This window comes from Vidua macroura, chromosome 3 (genome assembly GCF_024509145.1).
Source record: "Vidua macroura isolate BioBank_ID:100142 chromosome 3, ASM2450914v1, whole genome shotgun sequence".
Taxonomy (NCBI): domain Eukaryota; kingdom Metazoa; phylum Chordata; class Aves; order Passeriformes; family Viduidae; genus Vidua; species Vidua macroura.
Window position 1 is genome coordinate 73,427,406 of NC_071573.1, and position 24,425 is coordinate 73,451,830.

At 33.5% G+C, this 24,425-nt stretch overlaps 1 protein-coding gene across 1 annotated transcript in view; it reads right to left on the reverse strand.

Annotated features, from left to right (window-relative positions):
* The window catches only part of GRIK2 (glutamate ionotropic receptor kainate type subunit 2), a 356,820-nt gene that overhangs the window by 120,314 nt on the left and 212,081 nt on the right, over positions 1 to 24,425 (reverse strand). Inside the window, exon 12 of the mRNA XM_053973181.1 lies at positions 13,683 to 13,906. Coding sequence (XP_053829156.1) covers positions 13,683 to 13,906 — 224 coding nt within the window. The remainder of the gene's footprint in view (positions 1 to 13,682; positions 13,907 to 24,425) is intronic.

The following is a 24,425-nucleotide window of genomic DNA, read 5'->3' on the forward strand; positions in this document are numbered from 1 at the left end:
GAGCATTCAATCATATGGAACTTTCTGTCCCTCTGTGCCAGAAAGCAAGCCCTGAACTCCAGCCCTTGAAATGTACATACATAATCTTTAGAATTCACTGTGCCACTGTCAAACCAGCGAGAGCTTGTACGCCAGATGCTGCAGGAACATTACAGGAAAATTGTGTACTACTGGAAGTTGATTACAAAATGTTTCCTCCTTTCTGATTATACCATTAGAATTTTCAACTGTATTAATAATTGTACAAATATATCAGTTACTGCTAATGGAACACATGGGCTTTCTTTGAGAAAGATCATGGTTAAAGGAATTCAAACACAAGATACATTTTAAGTTTGATAATAACTGCAGCTGAACAGCAAGGGTTTTCTTCAGGGACTCTGCTGAATTGCAGCTCCATATCCTGATCAGGGATAAATATTTGAAGTTGTTTTGGGTTTGGGTTTTTTCCATTACCTAGAAAGCTTTCTCTCAAATAACACCCTGAGGCCTGGATATGAGCTAGCTATAATATATTCAGCTCAATATTAATGAAATACCAGTGCTTCTTTGATTGACAGCTCTGAAGTCAGAAAAGAGAAGTCAGAAACTCACATCCTTACATGACCACCACCAAAATGCCTCCTTCATAAAGCGTTCAGTCAGCTGGAATTCACCCCTCCAGCTCTCCAATTTAATAAAACTCTGTTAGGGTACTAAGTATTTCAAGTCTTGACTCAACAGAGTATTTCTTTTAGATTTTCTCCAAGAAACTGTGATTCTAGAAGTAGTATTTCAATAACGTAGAGACTAGATTCAAACTGTTCCTGGTCATATGCAACAACATTCTTTTCAACAGAAACAGGCTATGTATCAGTCTTTATCTTCTTTTCTAAGGAAGGTCAATTACATCAACTTTTTTATTACCAAGGATCACTCATGTGACTTCATTTTGTATTCTGTATAGCCTTATCATTGGACTCAAAACATACTACTACTAAAACAATAAGGATTACCTGAATTTAGTCTCTTATCTTCCCTCTGACCAAACTGTCAAAACAAACATATGTGAGTTAAAGAACATTGGAAAGATTCAGCTGCTGTAATACCAATGTCTCAGAGATGAAGGCCCTAGGGCAGTTTATATGTTTCTGCAAAGGCAGTAAATGCATACTTCTGTCCTATATATCTGCAGATCTTTCCATCAAGGTTCAATACTTTCAAATACATTCCTTTCCACATAAACTAATCTGAAATGTGACTTTTCAGATTTTTTTCTTTTTTTCCTGTCCATTGTATCTACTGCTCTTCCCTAATAAAAGACAAACTTGGAAGTGATTTTAATGTCACTGCCATAGGATAACCTCTGTAGCTATTCCACCAGTGCCAGTTGAATCATATTCAGACTCCAGACTGAGAATAGCCTCAAGGTAAAAATCAATACCTGTCTTTCAAAATCCTCCTCAAAATTCTATTGCTTTATAATGTAAACAGCAAACTGAAATGTTCTCCTGCCTACATAGCTGAAGAACAATAACTTCTGAACCCAACTTCTTAAGAAATGTACTCATTTTTCACTTCATTTTCTTCAAAATTCATATAAATTTTGCTCCTGTTTAACTATTTAAATTATTTAAATACTCCTTCTGAACTGTGAATTGTTTAAAGCAAGTATTTGGTGTTGGCTATGTAACAACATGACATCACCTGCTCGGTGATGCTCTTAAAGCTGTCCTGTGTTACAGGAAAGCCCAATCAAGCCTCCCCTACCAGCCAGAAACATTCACTGCTTTTGCCTGTGGAGTCATAGAGATTTGTGCATAGAGGCAGAACACCATCACTCCTACTGGTGTTGACATTTGCTTTTGTTCAGGCACAAATTACTATAGAAGGCATGATGATGAGGAAGGTGTTATGAACACTAAAAATCCCCATCAACCTTTAAGCTTATATCAGAACTGAGCTTCTAGCAGCAGCTGAGCAGAAAGTTATGAGTAGCCTCTGGTATGTATCTACCTAGTAACTTATCCAATTACAGTTACATTTGAAGCAAGGTGAAAATTCCTTTTATTGCCGTAAATGAAGGGCACACTGACCAGATTTTGAAAACATTAAGTACTGACTCTCCTCTAACATGCTCATTTAGAAGAGGAGAGTAGGAGAAAGTAAGAGAGAGAAGTCTGTGGAGGATAAATATGACAAATTTGTAGCCTTTTTTTAGGTATTTTTTCAACTTGATGTTAAATTTGCCATGCTCTGTGCACACAGCAAAGCAGTGTAATGCAAAAAATTCTGCAGCCTACTTCCATTTTTCTTCTGGACAGGGCTCATTGGTTGCATTGTGTCAGCCACAAAACCAGAGAATTTTCTAAGCAGTGGAATTCCTTCCAAAGGAATTTCTCTGAACCTTCATTGCACTGTAAGCCTCTTGATTTTCCCTCCAAAATATCTACCAAGAAAATTTCTCCACAACATGAACTAATTGCTGTACTACCTGTTAGCTAAAAACTGATATCCCTGGTGGCAGTTCTCTAGTACAGAACTGTACCTTTACTTCTTTCTTTCTACTATACCTTTACTTCTACAAACAAAATAAGTTAAAAGCAAATTGGCATCCTGTTCTGTGTAAAGCTAAAACCATTTCTTCTAAGAAAGAACAAGAATATCTGGAAGAATGGAAAGAGATTATATAACTTCCTTTTGCAATCTACCACTTCACTATTCACCCCATAAGAAGTTTTCCATGCAGCATTCCTGCCCCACATAGTTGAGGAAATAAGAAAACAAAATGGACAGAGGAAGTAGATCTGGGTGGTTTGTTATCTTTAGTTTTCTGAAATTATATGAAACATCTCATCAAGCTGAAGTAACATTGTCTTCATATTTCTTTCTCACAGCTAGTGGCTATCTGTTATAAAGAGTTCAGGAAAATCCTAAATGGCAAGTGAAGGTGCCATATGTCTAATGGCCACACAAAATAAAACTGATTTTCTGTAAGAATTATTAATGACAAACTTTTTGATTTTGTGAAGACTTACTATTTTTCTAATAAAATAACCTATATCCCTTAGATAATGTGGGATTTTTAACCATGGTGCTCAACATTTTTAATATTGTTGAATAATTTTCCTGTAAGGATACCTTGGTTGCCTAAGACAAAATTTTTGATAATACTATAATACATTACAAAAAACAAACAATCAAACAAAACAACACAACAAAAAGGCACCCATTATTCTTAAGTCTGAAAATGCATGAGTGGATTTACACGAAAGCAATTTCACCATACTTTGAGTTAACACTGAGTGACTTCCATACATAAAACAGAAATGCATGAAGGACACACTACAGATTTCATTTTGGTATCAAAACCACTTATCATACTTTTTTCATACTGATTTCTGGTCAAACCCTTTCAGTGCTCAAATGTCTACTACTCTCTAATGAGTTAGAGGTGGAAGTCTTGCATAAGAAAGGTAAACTTGAAACAGCTAAATCAGAAAGGTCCAAGATAAATTCCCCTGTCTGTAATAGTTCCCCTGTCTGCCTACAGGAACTTATATGGAACAATCTTATTTTTCCCTAGATAATTTCTTGACACTTAAAGTCAAGAAATACTTTTTATTTCCTTACTTCTTTTAAAGATGTGCTTCTGGTTTGAAGTATAATGTTTAACTATGACCTAAGTTTAATAAGTTTTTCCTCCAATAAACAAATGCTCTATCTTTCAAAGAGATAAAGTTCTGTTAAGTTTATTTTGGTTTGGGGGCTTTCTTTTTGTTTGTTTTCCCTTCATATTAGTTGTATTTAAAAATCTACTTCAATTTATTTCTCAGACTATAATGGATAATGATGATTGAGAGAAAAGAGATTTAGAAAATTTGCATTAGCTAAATTTGCAAAAACTAAATTACTTCTGATTCTGAAGTCAGAAATCTATGCTTATTTAAAAAAAAAAAGAAAGAAAAAAAAAACCCCTTAGATTCTAACAGGCATGTTCCATCACTCCAAATAATCAGAAAATTGAGTATTTAGTTACAAATATCTAAAAGTACTTGAGAATTGCAGCTGCATTTTTAACATTACCTAACAGGATGAGGTCTATTTTATAAAATAAAGGAGTAGAATTAATAAAATACTTTTGTTACCCAAGTTTTCCTTTCCTTCAAGCAATCCTGAAACCAAACAGCCGAACAGAGAACTCTGAAATACTATCTTACATAAACTGCTATTTCATTCCACTGAACATCTGTTTCTAGGATTTTCTACAAGGTTAATAACCATTGTATCAACTTGACTTTTCTTCCAGTGGTTTACCTCTCCCTCTTAATCTAGATTAAATAAATTTATTGCACATAGGTCCACATATTTTGCCAAAATATAATGATCTTTTTGATATGTTTGTCTTATTTAGCATAAAAAGTGCTTTTCAATCCTTCAGCCATTTTTGCTGAATATTATTTTAATTTTCTGGGTCCTCAAGAAGAAGGGTAAATAGAAACCATGAGTCCTAACATTCAATTTTCCATTCCTTTACCATAACCTCAACTTTTTTTATGAGGAGACCGTTCACTGTTAGTCAAGCATTCCAAGCAGGATGCATGCATGAAATTACTTCAATAAATAAAATGTCTCCTACATCAGTTTTCTGGTTTGACTTTGGGGGGGGAAAAACAAACAAACCAAAACAACAACAAACTAAATCAAAACAAACAAGCAACAAAACACCACCCAACAGTTCAGCTGCTGGTTTAATTAATTTTCTAATATATCAGGCACTCGGTAAATTCAGACACTAGTGCTAATGGAAAAGGAATCACTCAATCAGCTAACTTGCACATTTTCAAATTAGTACTCACACCAATTATTAAGAAAATCTTTTGAAAATACTGTGGTACCTTGGATCATTGACTCAATCCCCATTCCAATAGATCCTTGTGTTCTGTTCTTCAGGTAGGGGAACTACATATCTCATGAGAATGAGGTTTTGCATATCTCATGAGAAAACTGATGCTGTGCATTATGGTGAGAGTTACAGTTTCCTTCTCCCCACAAACACTATACATGCCAGAGTAAAACACATGAAATAAACAAAACCTCAATTAAAGCAAATCAACCTTCTGTCCCCTAACTCCAAAAATATAAGAGCCATTCACCTTTCTCAAAAGGATCATTTTAGCTTTAAAAACATTCAGCTTCATGTATAAAGGAGCCCTTCTGTTTAGGCACATTTAACGTTCCATGCTACTTTTGATGAAACAGAATTAAATGATCCAATTTCAAAAAAGACCTGAATTTGCAGCACTTTTTCTGGAGACTCAACTTATTTTCAAGCAAGCTACTTCATAAATGCAATCCAATATTCTTCCCATGTGCTTCCTATATGTTAATACTTAGCAAGGACTGATAAAAATAAGGATGAACCACTGCACAGTAAAGAATCTTTCAAAACTAAAAAAAAAAAAAACTGTTCCTCAGATGGTTTTTTACAAGCATGGACTATGGCATCATTTTAATGGATGTTAATACAGTACAAAGAAATTAACAAATCACTGCCCATAGTAGGTATGAAACATTATTTTGTGTGCTGCCATAGAACTCTAAACAAAACCGTCTTCAGATATTGACTCACTTATGGAAATTGTTTAACCAAGACATTTGAAAACACAAAATTAAGTAGATGACATCTACTTTGCTTTCAGTTAAACACAATTATCTAAAGACAATTACAAGTCTTTTATGAGAAATATCACTGTTTGACTGCAGAGATACTTTCAAAAACAATTTTCAGGCTATATATGTTTATAACATTTTAACTTGGCCGTAGAGTGTGCAAAAATAAAGCCACAGGAAGCTAAGCATGTAAACTCAATTATGAGTGTGTAAGACAGGATTATGTGTCTGAAAAGAAGTGACAAAAGAGTGTGGCATAATATCTTTCAACATATCCAAGCTTGTTCTAAAGATTAAGGGAATGCAAATGTAATTATTAAACTGTTATGGGCAGTTAGAAATAATGAATTAAATAAAAAGTGAGAGGCATTCAGACAGATGTCTAGCAATGAACTCTGTGAAACACAATGAATCAAATAGAACAATTCTAGTCAGTCAAAAATCAAAATAGAAGGCCACTGAGTGCACTCATAATTTCATCAGCTGTTCACCAAAGACAACTTAGAAGGCTTTACTAGTGAAGATGGTTTGTCCAACTGAATCCTCACCCAGAGCTTTAGTAAACACCCTTGAGATCCTAAGATTCAAGGTACTGTTGCGATTCAAAAGTTTATTTAGGATCCTGACATGTTTGGGCAGTCAAATACTCAGTGAAATATGTAAATGAGTAACTGAAACAAAGAAGAGATCACAGAATGAAAAGCAGTTCAACATGACTTTTGAAACACCTTTCCATAAATACCCTCAGATTCTATGAAAGACCGCATAGCAATGTTCCATCAGTATGGAAAGGAAATATATGTTTTAAAATCTGCAATACTTCCATGTAGGGAGTCATAAAAGTAAAGTCAGAATGGGTACGTGTGTGTGAGAATGAAGAGATTGAGTTGCTGGTAGTAAGACACACAAATTCCTTAAGGATGGATAGAGTTACCATTCAGTGTAGCCATTAAAAATACCTAGATTCTCGGGTAAATAGTAATGAATTGTAGAGCCTTGCAATATCTTCCAGAATAATGAGAAGAAAAAAAAAACAAACAGAAAGGATGGAGTTTCTAGGCCATCTTCAATTCTAGACAGCATCATTAAGATACTTCTATACTCTTCATTAACAAAAAAAATAAAATCTGATTAGGGTAATCTACAAAGGAACAAGAATTAACATAAAACATACTGGTGAAGCAGCTGGACAAAAACTGCATATTACAAGGTAATTTCCTTGAGGCAGAAGTCACCAAACCTACTGCTTTCCTAAAATACCTGCATCATGAGAGGCAGGGAAAAAATCAATTTTTTCACATAGGAATGCAGAATTTACGGTCTTCAAGTGAATATATTTTCTTCTTAAACATGGGTATAAAGATTTAGCCAATGGGGAGTACTATATTTTCTGTTGGACTGCTAAAGCAGTTGGCTATGCTTTTTTCAGCCAATCTCAGTAAAGTAATTTCAGTTATTTTGCTGGCAGCAGTTTCTTCATCATTTTGATGCAGGGCAAGTAGAAGCTGGGATTTCAGATTGATCTACCATCAATATAGTAAGGATTTAGTGAACTGGGGATTTTTACCCCTAAAATGTAAGGAGGTTAAGAAGTTTAAAAGAGAAGTTTTCTCTTACTGTGATCTCTAACAATATTATAATAGGTGTTATTAAGTAGATATTGTGCTTATGTGTAGACTCATAAACTTCCTGGAAGTCTTGTCTCTTCTTGAACAGCTGAAGGAGATTGGAAGTATTCAGAAGTGGTTCAAGAAAACCTTGAGGGGTTAGGATGAAGATCCATGCTGGGTTGCTTATTTATAAACTATAAATTTCACAAACTAACATTAAATTTCTTCTGGAGGAGTCAGAGAGATGAAAGCATTCTTCCAAGTGTCAAGATGCAAAGTGAGAGATTGTCACTTAACTCATTGCTATACGTGTCCTACTTTAAGCCATGTATCCTCCTCCAAAACATTTAGATTTTATAGCACTGATGGTGATTTAAATCATAATTTCTCAAAACAATTACACAACCTAGATGATGACTATAAGAAGGAATTACAATTCCAAGCTTTTTTGCAGTTTTTAGGTAGAAATGAGACGGATCATCAGCTCTGTGTGCTAGCCACAGAAAATTACTTAATTACTCAAACAGGTTTGTGCTAATATAAATGGCATACAGCACAATAAGCTATTTAACCAATTTAAAGTTTACTTAGAAGTATCTGAGCATATTTGAAATATCATGGACAAGTCTTGCTCACAATATTTCCAGTGACTGTTGTCCAAATAAGATGACTGTACAATTTCATCCTTATAACTTTTAGCAGGATAGACTAAGAAAAAAAAAGTTCTTAACAATTTGTTTATGAGTGCAATAAATTATATAAGATATAAGTGCAGTGTCTTCTTTATATTACCTCATTTATTGAAACTTCATTTAAATGTTAGAATTCTAAAATTAAAATTTCTCAGTTCTCATGTAAAGGAGAAGAAATTTAGTTCAGCAAGTAAGTTTTCTAGAACATTCTCACAAAGGATTTCTTGGTAAAGTTACACAAATATATCAATTAATAAGAAAAGCTTAAAAAGTCATCAGAGAGAGAGAAAAATTCTTGTCATGCAATCTGCCAGGTACACTTGACAAAAACACTCAGTGTTCCAGAAGCAGGCACAGTTAATTTTTTTTTCACAGTAAGGATGATCTCTAACATTAGCAAGGATTTGCTTTTTTAACCAGTAAAAAAATTATATAAAAAGAAGCAGACTATATAGAATATTTTGGAAGCATTCAGCTAAGGGTCATAAGGTGCAACTTGATTGCAAAGAAATACAATTTTCTGATTTTGAAATAATTGTTGTGGAACAATTTTGGTAAGTGTGAAATTTTTGGCATACTTTTAGCCTTGTCTACTCGCACAGCATTTTATAGCAGAGTGAAAACTGCTATAAAATATTATACTTGTATTACAACAGAGGAAAAATTAATACTCTGCATTACAATTCAGCCAAAACTATCTTAAAACTCTAAGATTATAAGAGAAGCAGATTTCAGTGTTGACATCTGGATTGCCCTATAGGATGATGAATCTATTCCTGAAAACACCTCATAGCATATGCTGTAGTTCTCTGGGGAGACTTCAGGAGATAAAATTCTCATAGAAAGAATGCTTGTTAAAAATAAAGGGCAAATATGCTAACTTACAACTTGGTTAATTATCAACATAGTAATTTAGGAACAAGAGCTCCATAGTAACCGGAATAGTAGTTTCCTCTCATTCTTTCATTCATTCCTTTCCATCAAGGTAGCTTTCAAGAAGTAGTTTCAAAATCAGTCATGCAAGGTTAAGGACAGAAATCAGCTGATCAAAAATATAAAATAAAAATGAAGACTGATGAGCTGTAAAAGGATATGCATGCACTCCAGAGAAACTTAATGCCCAGGCATCTGTTACAGTCTGAAGCAGCAGGCTATTCCCAAGCTTTTTCACAGAGAAAAGATCAAGATAAATGTGTGGAGACCTTTTAGGACTTATTTAATTATGCTTTATTCCAGCTGGTAAGAGAAAAATATAATTTGTTGATGATGCAATGTTTATTGTGCTCTAATCAGTGCTTATGAGGAAATGGAAAAATAGGTGACAACAAATGCTTTGGCAGCTGGAAGCAGCACAAGGGCTTGACTTAGAAGATGCAAAATAGCATAATTCCAAAGAGAGGATAAGACAGGAAGTCATAGCATTAAAAATGTGTTACATGTAAAGGCAAATAAACCCTTTAAAATGACAAGCTATGATTCAAAATTAGCAATTATGGCAGTGAGCAGAGTTTAACATATATTTCCACAATAGTCTCTGATACTTCGGATAGTTCAGTGTGAAAAGCACAAGAGCTCAATAGGGGACTATTTTATCCAGGATAGGTTATCTGCTTCACATCTGATCTGTAAAAATGAAGTACCTTACTAAGGCAGCTGTATCTTTTCCAGTTTTGAAGATAGGTAACTGAAAAGTAAACTTCTTTATGACACAAGTATGTCCACAGCGAAGAAAAGACCTTACTACGCAGAGAGATCCATCAGTGTTCAGGGAATAACTTGAAATCTAGTAAATTAGGCATAAAAATATTTGATAAAAATATGTAAGGAACTTAGTCTCCAATCTAGAGATACAAAAAGACATCTATGTTTGAAATTATGCATAAGAGACTCAAAAATACAATATAATCATAAGAAAACCTAGCCGAAGATTAACTTTGAAAGTAACTTATAGGAAGACCTATGTAAATACAACACATTAAGCATTTTTCAAAGCATAAAACTGGTTTTCTTCATAATGCCTACATAAAAAGGGAAGGATCCTCTAGTAACCAACATATTAGATTTTGCAGGCCAAAAATAGGAATCACCTTTTTCTTGTACTCAGGCTGGTGGAAAAGAAGGGACAATATGTGTCTCTGAAGTTGAAATACAACACTGTAAGAAAACAGCATGTTGCTTAGAAATGGTACAATGGTTTGTAGCAACAGACAGAAATAAAAAGAAATTCCACTAATTGAGATTTTTGATTATACAGATCAGAAAATGTGTAATTGACAGAAATAAAAAAAAAACAGTTGGTGTGCTTTACTGAGGTCTTAGTTTTCCCTCTAACCATATCTAAACTGTGAATTTAACTGGTACTCTAAATCAAAGAAATTAGTAAAGACGGAGGCATAAAGGTATGATATAGGAATGCAGCAGGATTTCAGATGACACAAGACCCTGCTAGCAGACAAAAAAGACAATGCTATCTAGCACCAGAAAGATCTATTACTGCTGCCACAAGAGGAAAAAATACTATATGAATTTCTCATTTCACAGAAAATGAATAGGCCTAGTGTCAAGCAGACAGGGTTTATGTATCAGTCATCAGTCTGTACAACAAAGCAAGGAACTTCCAGAGACTAACTGTCCTAACTACTCAGATTCAACAACAGCAACAAGCAAGATTAAGAGGTGCAATGCAAAATCTGTCTGTTCAAAAGTAGAATTGCCTTTTGAGGGGAACTACAAGAAGAAAATATGATAGGAAAGCCCTCCAGCTAACACATAAATCCTTCCTAGCTTCCATATTTTCCCAGTCTTGTTGAGTGTGCAAAGATTACAGCTCTTTATATATCATTCTCAAATTGGAAAGAAAATCCAGTGCTCTTGCAAATTAAGAAAAGGACTGATATAGATTTATGTTATATTTCTATTTCTATGGAAGTATTTTCAACAATTCATTCTTAAAGATTCTTGAACCTTTTACTAATTTCTTCATCTTTCCATAATTATCACAATACCACTAATTAATGAGTGAGATCCAAGTGATGCAATAGAACAGTACTTTCCATTTTCGATGTACCAAGCTCTCACATGCCAACATTGTTTGGAAGACATGGTGAAACAATAACATCACAAAACCTTTGACACAAAAATGGGATGTTTCAATTTTAAAATAAATATTCTATACTGAACACTCTGATAAGCTGTAATTACAAAACATTATGTCATAAAACACATACTAAGTACTGCTCCAAACAAAGGCACACCTTATTATGAAACACTAAGTAATTATTATGAAACACTGCTGGTTAAAACATCCATTATGGAAGGATTGTTATGGAATAGAAATCTTCTTAATAAGAAATTCTGGGTAGACCCTATTAAACTTGTGGTATGCAGTCCAGGAGTTTCACAACACCAGGACTGGAAAACACATCATAAGCTGTGCAATACCTAACCTATAATCTGTACTGAAAATACATACCACTGTGCTGCAAAGTCCTCTTCACTAACACACTTTAAAGTATCTCTCTTTACATGACAGATAAAATTTTTGAATTGTATTTGCAAATAGGTCTTTAACTTTTGAATAATGTTCTTCTTTGTCTCTGCTTAGCATTCAGCAGGAAATTCAACTTTTAATTTAGACCTGTTACCTTTTACGAGCAATAATGTTAGGAAATGCTATCACATACTATTAAGTCATTCTGCATTATGAATAAAATCTGTAGATTTTCTTACATAACCCTACATCTTTTATTTCTAAATGTGTTATCAATATTTGATTGTACCAGTTAAGAAATATTGAAAATCTCTAGATATGAAGGATGGTATAAATTTATGTGCAAATTAAGATATTTTATACAATTTTACAGAAACAAATCTTCTCTGCTCAATATAAAACATATTCCATATTGCTTTACAATTAAGATAATGCTTCCAATTACATAAGGAATTTATGGTGCTCGTCACAAAAACAGACAAACAAACAAAGTGAAAAAAAATGTCAGAATTATTGGTCTATAATCTGGTGTTCTTATATAAAAATAAATACTCTCTCCTGTTCTGCTAGTGAGCTCAAGTGGCCAAATAGCTTAATTAAAAAAAAAAAAAAAATAAAAAAAAGAAAGGCTTCAAGAAAATCTATCTTTCCTAAAAAATATGTCAAGGCACATTCTCAAAGCATGAGTAGGAACACAGCCATACAAATCCTACTAAAATTAGTGGGAGCTACCTGTCAAAAGCACTGTGTATCAGGCTGAATATGTCCTTCAGTGATAACAGTAGGGTTAAAACTTTCGGACATATGCATAAATATTTTACGTGAGGCATTTCACAAGGTTAACAGCTGTGATTTATGCCCGGCTGTGCTTTCAGAGGTATATGTACGGCAGGAACACCACAGAAACTATTATACTCTCTGGAACATCTCAGAAAAGATTGTACTCTCTGGTTATATAGTCCATTAAAATAGGGGTCCTTCAAGAAACTTTCATCATTACTCTGGCTCTTTAAAGCAGACTTTTCAAAAAGGTACACAGTAGTCTTTCATTGCAAAATATGTTTCAGTTTTATCTGTACTACTTCAAAACCACTTGTACTTCATCTACAGGTGCTAAATTACCTTTTAACTGGTTTCTAAAAATATTGCTTCTTCCTAATTTAGGAATGATATAACTTCTCCAAAATGAAACAGAGTATCAAAGAGAGATAAAGAATCCTGATACTAAATACAGCACAATAGAAAAAGAAATATATGAAGATTCTACTGTGAACTACAGCATGAAATCACGGAAATCTCAGGACTGAAGTGAGATTTCATTATCAAACAAAAAGACACCATCTTATTAAAGAGATAAAAGCCAATATAGTTCATATGCATTTGATTTTAAAAAATTGCAAGTGACTACAAGGGGAAACGAGATTACATACACTGTTCTGAGCCTTTTCTTTTGTTATCATGACAAATGCCAAAGCTACGTGTAAGTCTGTATTTATGTGAGCATCTGAACTCAGCCTTAATGAGTTAAGAAGGAAATGGTAAACATATTGGATTTTTTGACAAAAGATGTTTTTCTGCTCATTTGGGTTGAAAAAAAAACAGATAAAAGAGTGAGTCCTATATTTCAAATCTATTTATAATTTAACAATTGATGTATCAAGTTCCTTAATTCTAAAAGCTCAACTAAACTTCCAAAAACATTCCACTCAGAGACTTTAAATTCTGTGAAGTATCTCAGGGATTTCAAATAGCACATAATTAAAAAATAAATATTGTTATCCTATTTCAAAGATACTAATCTACACAAACTTTTACAACTGGTAGAGGCACAGTTTGGACATCTAGAATTAGTGTGGGCAGCGAAGTACTCAAATTGAGATTGAGCATCACAGCATAAAAACAAATAAGAGTAACAAAACATGCAAGCCCTGGGTTTCTAAATGAAGACCTATTGGGGGAAACTGTTTTAAAAACTTTCTAGTGTCTCTATATTTGTAAATAAAAGAAGGAATCTAGCTAGCATACTCAAGACATAGTGAAAAAGTCCAGTAACAAACTGGAGACTTAGTATGGCGTGGAGAATATTAATAGTGAGAACCCTCATCATTATTCTTCTGTAAATCATGAAGTTTAAATATAAGAGTATGAAAGTAAGAAAAGTTTTGTGACTTTTGACAATTATTAGTAAGAAAAAAATGGTAACAATTGCCAAAAAAATCACAAAAGTTGACATGTTACCTGGCTATGACAAAGAGCACACAACTGACACCCAAGTAAGCCAGCAGAATATACATCCAGATATCAGGGGAGAGAGGATTCAGGAAGGAGAAGACGCCCGGGTTTGTACCATTGGGCTTGCGGTACAAAATACTTATTCCAAGAGTCATAAAGGGTTTGGAAAAGTCGATGACCTTCTCACGAACATAGGTAATTGCCAATGGTGCAACTGCAAGGTCAGCTTTCTGTTGACAGAAATACAAAAAGAGAAAAAGGCCATAAGTCAGAAGAAACAGGCTGAAGCAGACAATCAGATTATGCAAAACACAAACTTTGTATGGAGGATGATTGCTCTTGTACTAGATTGCCTGAAATTTAAAACTCTTCTCCCTATAAGTAAAGAAACAGATTTATTCTACTTCCTCTTTGCTAAACTGACACAGCACTTAGAAAAAATTAAAATCATGTCTATAAGGCTACAAGTGAAGAAAAATATGGCATCTTGCAGAAAACATAGACATCTACTATCACATACTTTAAAACTTTATTTATTGTGCATTTCAACGTATGTATTCTCTTTGTCACTCCCTCACTGTGTTCTTTAGAAGCAAATATATTTGGGAAGCAGATGTGATTATGCCAGTACAAGTGCAGGGAAAGGACCAGGAGGCAGTTCTTCATATTTTAGGGTAAAAATGGTACAAAATGATTATAAGTTTAAAATTGGAAGTGCTACAACTGCAAGGTTGCTGAGGATGTTCTAACAAAGTACAACTGTCCTTACTCATTTGTGGGAATCACTGCAAAACTTACAGATAGTTATTCATCAGCTGGACTACTTAAAATGAAATAATCAACTGAATGCATTTTATCAATTAACATTTAGTTTTAGTTATTATAGGAATAATTCATAGCAGATTAGTAAATGGCCTTTGCCATTCTTTTAATCAAAACTTAATGGAAATCAGAGTGACCAAAAATCTAAAGAATCCACTTCTTAATCTCTGTCAATAGCTCTTGAAATACTCCTGTGCATGTATGTATGTGTATGTGGGTGTGCATACGCACATAAGAAAGATGAAAGTTCAGAATGAGAAAGTTTACAGTACGAGACCTGGAAATCTATAAACTAAGAATTCTTTATAAACCATACCAAAATATAGGTATGTAATGACAGAAATGGTATAGCTACCATGGAGTACTGCTACCCAAGTAATGTATCCAAGTAGCATAGCTTCAAATGATACCATTTTCAGAAGGCCCGTTTCAAGATACAGAGATATGATTCCAAATAAAATAAATTCATACACTTATGTACTTTTTGCTCATTTGACATTGTGTATACTGTGTAACACTCAAACTTGCATGCAATGTAGCATTTCAGTGTTCCCTTTAATTTTTATTTTCTCACCGTACACAAAGTTCCTTTATGGTCTATTCTTGTTATGAGCATTCATATAATTAGATCTACTGTAGTCAGTTACAATGTGAAACTCTGTTGGCACTGTTTACTTTATTTGGAAAGGGTTTACTGATAAAAAAAATCACATGCACTTCATTTCCATTGATATTAAGAACTTATAGATATTAATCAAAACAGCAAGGCTTAATTCCACAGTGGATGACTTTTTATGGATTGTGTATTATTGATGATATTCCAGCTAATGTAGAAAGAAAATGGTAAAGTAAGAAACTAAAACTAATTTGAATTAAAAGTTATAGGTCAGCACATAGATGTTTAAAAAACATAATAACCCAATATTAATTTGTGAGGCAAGTAGCAGACCTTAACCTAAGAGTCTGAAGAAAACTGACAAGAAATTGTAACAAGAGGCAGCTTCCCAAAGACAGATAAATTAGATCTTTTGGAAGGCTATTGGTAGATGTGAATTTTGGTCTTACTATATTAACAGAACCTTTATGAATAACAATTTATTTTAATAAATACCATGGAAAATCCAACCCTTGGTCATTAGATGGAAACAAAACCATATAAAAATGAATATAGGTTGTAGCTATCTCTAGTGGAGCCAAGTTGCAGATGAAATTAGAAAAATAACTGATCAAGAAATTATATGTCTCATATGACAGAATAGAATAGATATTCCAACCTGGGAGGACTGATATAAAATTTATTTACATAACTTGACATCTCAAGATTCTCTTCAAAGCTGAATAATTCTGTTTGAATATTCTTGAACTAGAATATCACCACAAGAAAAATTAAGCATCTAACAAAAACAAAACAAACAAAAAAAATTTTAAAAATATCTGGAGTCTTTAATAACTGAGGAAATTACTAACTTTAAAATGTAATGCTACCACATGCAACTTTTGTTAATATCTTTTATCTCAAATACTCAATTCTCCTGGTAGTTCTTTCATTCTGAAAAGAGTGCTACTTGTAACTATGAGAAAGCAAGGGCCAAGTTTCCAGAAGTGCAGTACCAGTTTCTCCTACACTCAGCTATAATGAAGATATACAAGGAAGAGAATCCTCTTTAGTTTACTTCTAGAGACAAAGAGGGGAGGAATGGTGCAAAATTAGTATTTTATCAGTAACATTTAATAGCATTAACAAATTAGTATATCCTAAAATGGCTAAATGATAAGTTTCATTACAAAGATTGTCTCACTTGGCAGTGATCAATGATTCTATTTTTTATAAGGAATGTATGCATGCTTCTATTCTTTAAATGAATAAAAAGATATATCTGTCTGAAAACACAGTCCATAATAGCACTTACTCTTCCTTGAGATGAAAGAATTTTTGGACAGCATCCAAGGATTGGTGAGGTAAGTAAGCTAGTTGCCACAAAGAAAAATTCTGCACCAACTAAAGATTACAATAGTGATTAGAAACAAAGACATTCCAACACAAGGCATGGTCCTGAGAAAAATGGAGGAGCTGTACAGCCTACTTTACGATGTGCTAAAGGACTGCACAGCAGATAATAAGCTTTAGTGGCGCATCCTCTCCCTTCCTGTCCCACACCACCCCTCAGGAATTCAGGAGCTCCTGACCAAACCTGGGCCAAACCAAGTGAGAAGTGAAGCACCCCCCTTGATCATAACAGTTAAGCAGTAAAGCATCCCTTGAAAGTACCAGAAACTCATCCATGATGCAGGTAGGAATAACCCTGACCATAATGCCTTCCTGACCAAGGTGGGGACAAAGGATAAGCATTCACACATGTATAAAGCTTCCTTGTCTTGCTACCATCTGCAGTTGTAGGACGCTCATTCACCAACAACTCGAGGTAACCCTGATTTATTTCTTGCACGGAAGTGCCTAAGATAGGCTAAAGTTATCCTCCTTTGCTTCTTCACTTACATTTTATTTCTAAGCAGTTTGTTCACGGACTATTTTACATAAAGTACTATTCAAAGAGACAAAGGGAGGACATTTTTTTTCATTTGTACAGGGCTGAAATTTGGCACATAACCTCGAAGAAGAGAGATTTTAAAATTATACTGAATTCAACCAATGTTTGCAGATGCAAATAACTTCAGGAAGAAATCTGCACTTTAATGTTGAGTAGTGTATGGCCATAACATGCACAGAAATTTGGTATTTGCAGAAATTTGTGCTTTTTCTGTGAAAATTAACTCTATAAAACCTGAAAAAACAATCACAATAATTTTGGGGGAACTAGAATTTTGAAAGGATTTCATAGCTTCTACTAATAATACCAGGGAAAGGAAAAACACCAATTGAATTTTCTATTGTCAATAATTTTCTGAAAAGCTTTTGTTTCACCTATTTTGTTCAAAAGAATGAAGAATTTAAATACAACCTAGACACAGAAACAATAAAATGTCTAATAGCTTTTTTTAATTACAGACTACAATTACACAATATTCCACCAAAATAATTGAGTATTTTAGACAATGTAAATGAAGTCTTCTGGTAAGAATTTTGCTCCTAACATTTTGCATTGATTTAGGAACCATTAATGTTTATACTAAAAATGCAAAGGGAATCATACACTATCGAGTCTCAGTTGTTTATTCAGTCAATCAGTACAATCACATTGTAATTGTATAATATACACAAAACTACACATACACTAAAAAGACATTTAAGTAATTTTACTTCTCTGTAGGTAGTAATGCACTTATTGCCTACAATTATTTTTGAAAATAAAGGAACTTGCTTTTTGTTAAAGGAAAAACTTCATAAAGCTTTTGTTTCATCCACTATATTTCCTCAGCCTAAGACCCTAAGTCAATACGTAAACTTCTTCAGCCCAAATTTTTGAGACTGTTAACCTGAGTTGAATTTGAGTGACATTCCCTTTGGAGAAAATGCATCCTCAAGATAAAAGAGGAAGGCTAAAGCACAGCTTCAATTCTTTAAACCTGTCTAACACACTCTTAATGCACAGAGACCTTATGCATTATTCTTGTTAACAGAAGAGCATTTCCCTGCCACTGATTTGAACAGATAAGATCTGTAATTTTCTTTTAAGTGTATAGTCTATCCTAAACTGCCTTGTTCATGATGTTACATTATAGAAAATTTTATACCCCACAAGAAATTTTTGGTCTTATCACAAGATCTTCATTTCCTTTGAAACCACTAGGAACTTATTAGGGCTTTATCGTAATTTTTATTATAATTAGCCACTTAAATTATTTTGGCAGAAATTGTTTCTCTACTACCTTTTACAGGATCATAGTACAATTCAAGTGGGGAGAGATCAGGAGGTGTCTAGTGCAATTTTCTGTTCAAAGCATCTACATGGATGTGATAGTTTGCTCTGCACTTTACCCAGTCAGTGTTGAAAACCTCCAAGGAAGGTGACTACATGACATTTCTAGATAAGCTGGTCCACTGCTTGTCTATCCACATAGTGAAAAGGTTTCTACAGACAAGCAGTGGAGCAGGCTGTTTAGAGAGGTTATGCAATTTCCACCCTTGGAGGCTTTCAGTTTATGCTTGTTGCCTTTGGTCTTCCTGCCAGGCTTTTCTGTGAAAAGCCCAGATGGAGCTTCTTGATAACCTCCTCACAGGTCCCGGAAAGCTACTACTAGAAATTATTACTTTTTTGAGGTAATAATATAAGTAACATACCATACGGTAAAAAAAAAAAAATATCCAGATTTGATAGCTGAATTTAGATGTCATAACTTCTTATTTTTGGGATCCTGATTGGTTTAATTTAAACTTAATTGCTAGCAATATCCCTTATAGATGGAACAGTAACAGTTGCTGTTTTATTAACATGATAAAGTACTTTACCATAAGGAAGTGACATATGATGATAGTTTCAATAGATACTGGCTCACCTAACACCTATGTTTGTAACTGCTGAGATGCTTCTCAGTATTTGTTCAGCAACAACAAGTCACTGGAAGACAGGTGGTTTACTCAAATTCATTTCATTGACAGTAATACTACACAGTGGTTTCATTCCTTTAGAAATTCTTGTGTCAGCATGGTTAATTCTTTTCTTTGTAAAGTCTGGAACAGCAGTGGCAACTAATGGTTTTTTACATTTACTCTCCTTTTAGAGAGGATCCTGATCTAGAAATTAACAGGATCATTTACCTAGAGGAAGATTTTATTTTTTTAAAGGCAAAAGGTTTTGTAGAGGAAATTTGCGTTTTGTCCACTACCATAGAAACAGTTTTCAATATGAATTCAACTAGACAAAAATTGAATGTATGGAATGTATGGAATCCTTCCTTCAGTGATTTAAATAGGATAAAGCATATGTTCTGATCAATATAGCATTGTCTAGAACTGACTTTTGGTCTTGTTTTTTTGTTTGCTCCTTTGTTATTACATGAATGTTTAGTTGAGGAAAAATGATAGTACTAAACCAGCAGGAGCTCTCTAATTAGTTAATTTACATTATTTCCTCTTATTCAGGGCTATGTTAGTCAATTTTCATTTGCTTATGCCAGTATGGATAAGATTTAATAGCTGAATAGATGTAATATGAGTACTCATTAAAAACAGATATAGTTTCTGTCTGTTGATTTATGATACACTTTCACTAAAGTATTTTGAACCAGCTTCAGTCTAATCAACAGGTAAGCAAATTGCATGTAAAAGGACTAGATGCAGCAGACCATGAAACTATATGTGGCAGGAATGGGTGACTATTCATTTCAACAGTAAAAAAAACCTTTTATCACTTCATTTCAAGAATTTTGTACAAAGGTTTCTTCTAATTGTTAAAAGAGCAGGAGTCACATACCCCCAGAAAGGTGAAATTGTCAAAAAAATGTACAAGACTGTGTGATACTGTGGCTCAGAATTCAGAAAAGGGAGACTCCCCCATTAAGAAAAAAAAAAAATAAAACGAGAATAGTTACAATAAAATGTTTCAGTTCTTCTTTGCTGTTTTACACACTCTTTCTAATGTTGTACTTTTGTACTAGAGATGTTTAACAAACATTAAAATTATCAGACACCATGCTGAAGCACACCTTCTTGAAATAAAGTACACAGTAAAATTGATTCCTTTTTTGTAGGAAACATTTTTATTGTTACACTTTCCAGATTTACTGCAACTTCCTGGAAATGTTGGGTTTTTTCCCAGTTGCTGACCAGCTGTCACCTAGAATTTCAGTTACTGTACTCAGGACAAAAAAATTCCAGGATCTTTTAATTTTGACATAATTTCTGTTCTCAAATGGATGGAGTTTTATCAAATTGTTTCAGTGAACTCATTTCATCACACAATAAATTTTAACTTGTGTTAAATTTGACTTAATCCCATTTTTCTGTATTACTTTGTCATCTGCAATTTTTCACAATGGAATCAAACAACATTTTTGCATATCATTTGGATGGAAGTAGATCACTGCAGAATATACCACCTCTTATTGATTAGCAATACTCAAATAACAATTTTTGAAAGCTATAATTTCATCAGTTTAATTGATTAATGGAGTAAAACTTATTAATATGGACAAAATCAACCCCCCATGAATTCTTAATCATTAGATTCCAAAGTCTTAGACTTAACTGAAATTGATAATTTTTATAAACAATAACAAAAAGAGTCCTTTTAGAAAAGTCTATCAAATATCAAATAAAAAAACAGAAGTAACATGATTTTCTTGCTAAGACACACATAATCAGTTTCGTTTCCTGTATTTTGGACTTATGTAAAACTGCACCCACTGTCTTTTTTAACTCTATTTGATATTGGTATAATTTTCTTAAACAACTGAATTCTTTTCAAAGCCCTGAGAATGATAGGAATTTCCAGAGAGTCTGCATTTAGTAAAGCAAGGCCCAGCAGAAATTTTAATAATGCAGTAAGACATAGAGAAAGTATTCAAATTTTTCCTAAAGGGTTATAAATGTTAATTCATTAGTTTTTGAGTTAATCATGTCCTATGCTTCCCAAAGAAACTGGATGAAAAATTTTAACTACATTCTCAGTGATTTGACACCAAAGATGGCGGGAGACTAAACCAGTAGGAACTTTCTAATTAAACTTAGTTTTTCTGGATAGAAAAATAATTGAGCTATTTCAAATATCATGTGCAGCATTCAGCCCTGTCACTCCCATGTCTTATGATCTTCAAGTTAGGTTGAAAGTAATCCTTCTGGCCCTCAAAATGTCTATTGAGATATTGCAATGTTTCATAATTCCAAGATGTAAAAGCAAAAAACTAGGGGGAGATCTACATTTATATTAATGGTACAGTGTAATAACAAAGAAAAGACTGTTCAATTAGGAAAAGCCACCACAGAAACATGTCATTGCTCTTTCCTGGAGTAATCCTGTTGCCCTGAGAATAACAAATCAGACTTGATACTTTCCAGTTTCCCACACAGTATGGATGACATGTTTTGGTCATCATTCCCAGAGACACATCTCCCACAAGCACATCCTAAAACTCTTTAATAAAATGGTGTTTCCATGAAAATTGACATACTCAAGGTTTCCTCAGCCCCTCCTCCCTACCTTTCATAAAACGTTCATTTTGAAATATGTTGAAATTCTTTGGAGATGAGTAAAAGACAAATTGAAGCATTATTAATAATCCCTAATAAAAGGAATAAGCCCCGATGAAAATTAACTCTGCTATTAGAGAATTCTATTTTTCTCATGTACTTCACTTCAGCAGGCATACACATAGAAACAAAAATCCCAATGTTATTTTCTACCATTCTTTACTATCATTATAGTAACATAAGTAAAAGATCAGATAAAGGTATGAGGATATGAAAAATGTAATACTTTTATGAATACAGCCCTAACCCTGGATCCAATCAATTCCTGATCATTACTGTAAGCATAGATGATGCCTGAGGTGAAGTATTATTGTTCAGAGTTTCATCTGAAAAACTTAATGCCACTGCCTTGATTGGTTATGATTCACTTTGCTGGCAGCACGGTGAAAGTTAATTACAATTATTTGCTATACAATATTTCTCTGTAACTGAAAACTAATCATTGTATAAACCCAAGTTCATTAGCAAGAGATGTCCATAACACCCTAACTTTAAAAGAACAATACATAGGCATACTGCAGGTAAACAAACAAGAAAGCAATATTCACTTACTCTTAGTGTCAAGAAATTTCAAATAAACTACCCCTGGAGTACAGATCTCCAGAAAAAAAATCCACACCTCTCAGAGCATTTTGAAGACCCTACTGTTAAAGTCTCCTGCCATCTTTGGTGTCAAATCACTGAGAATGTAGTTAAAATTCTTCATCCAGTTTCTTTGGGAAGCATAGGACATGATTAGCTCAAAAACTAATGAATTAACATTTATAACCCTTTAGGAAAAATTTGAATACTTTATTATTCTCTTTGCCTTACTGCATTATTAAAATTTTTGCTGGGCCTTGCTTTACTAAAAGCAGACTCTCTGGAAATTCCTTGTTCTTTGGAAAACAAATTACTCACTTAAAACTGCTGTTATGTTGGAAAGTGCATTTTCATATGTCCTGTACTTGAAATCAGTAACAATTTAATAGGGAATTTGTATATGCACATATATGTTCCTTACTGAATTAATCCATAGTTTTGCAAACTTAGTCTAAACTTCTGGATTAGTAATTCTTTGGCATATTAGATTACTGACTTTTTTTTCCATTTTCCTGGAATTTTTTGTAGATTTATGCGTCTCTACCTGAAGTTTACTTTCTGCATAACTTTTGCTGAGTTAAGATCTGTTTGGACATTTTTCTATGGAATATCATATATAACCTTTATTAGAGAGTGACAAAATAGCCATGAAAACTGTCAACTTGTGAGCATAGAGATGAATGTTTAGCTGTTGGTTTGAAATGAAATTGTATTGTCATGTAGAAGACCATCTCTTTGATCCTTTACATTAAAACAAACTAATAAACAAAAAAGGAACAGAAAGTGCATAGTATGGCATATTTGAGTGAATTACATTGATAAATTCAGACACGAAAAATATTTGAAGAGAGGTTTTGTGAGTCTATGAATATATACAGTTTGCTTTAAGTGAAAAACAGGATCTCAAGCAACAGATGAGATACAACTAGTTGCTTGTCAGGGACACACTGATGCTTATTCAGCTTGAGACAAATTTCTTTGGAAATAAAAGGTCAGAGCACTTGAAGTTGTGGATTAATGAATTAGCAATTAGACTGAAAAGCACTAAAAGGACAAGTGATATTTTCTGGCATATTACAAATTATCTTAAGAAATTATTCTATGACTCCAAGACATGTTTCATACAGAAGTGAAATGCTATTTTAATGAGAAAAGAAAACACGCAAACAATTAAATCTGGAAGCCTTTATGAATATTTAAAACAGCAAAAACACACATGAAAGGTATGTTACAGGCACTTAACAGTTAAATAGTCATTGATGCAATATCATAATATAGAATAACTGGAAGAAGTTGGAATATATTTTTAAATATTTAATAATGCATATTTGTAGCTTTATTTAAAGAGATGGTTGTGCTGGTTGTGCTATGTTGGACTTCCAACATAGCTTAATAAATGTAAGTAATAATGATTACTGCAAATTCAGAGGAGAGCTTCATCATAGAATAGTAATGCTTAAAATGCAAGGTAAATAAATAAATACCAAGGATAAAACTGCACTCATAAGAGATGGCTTTCAAATAGCTAAACAGAATAATGGGGAAAGAGATAAATTATAAACAAAACATTAAAAAGCTGAAAATACAAACAAATAAGGAAAATAAAACTGAAACTAATCAGCAACATTTGTTATGTAAAACATTATTTTATTTTGTTTTACAGAGAGAACAGGGAAAAGTGAATTGTGTCTTATTTTTTAGGAGAGGAAGTAAAAATAAACTAAAATACCAAGATACTAGAAAAACAACATTAAAACAGGGTTAGTGGAAATCATTCAGTCATTCAGTTTACCATCTATGTATATTCACCAGAGTTTCTGGTTCAAGCATCAATAGCTGAGCTGCAGACTTGCCAAAACACTATGTTGTTTATGGTCTATTACCCATCAAAGCACCAGAGATAAAATTTATTACATATAGAAAACTTTTAGCATGAGTGAAATTTTCATCATATGATACCTGAGATGCTGTTGCAGATTCTAGTTCCACTAAGAAAATAGGGAAACCATGAAGCAGACATGGTGCTTTAAAGAGCACTGATAGTCAACCGATGTTACTGTTGAGCCAATTTAATAATGATGAAAAGAGAAACATTCCCCTTCCTTCCTTCCTTCCTTCCTTCCTTCCTTCCTTCCTTCCTTCCTTCCTTCCTTCCTTCCTTCCTTCCTTCCTTCCTTCCTTCCTTCCTTCCTTCCTTC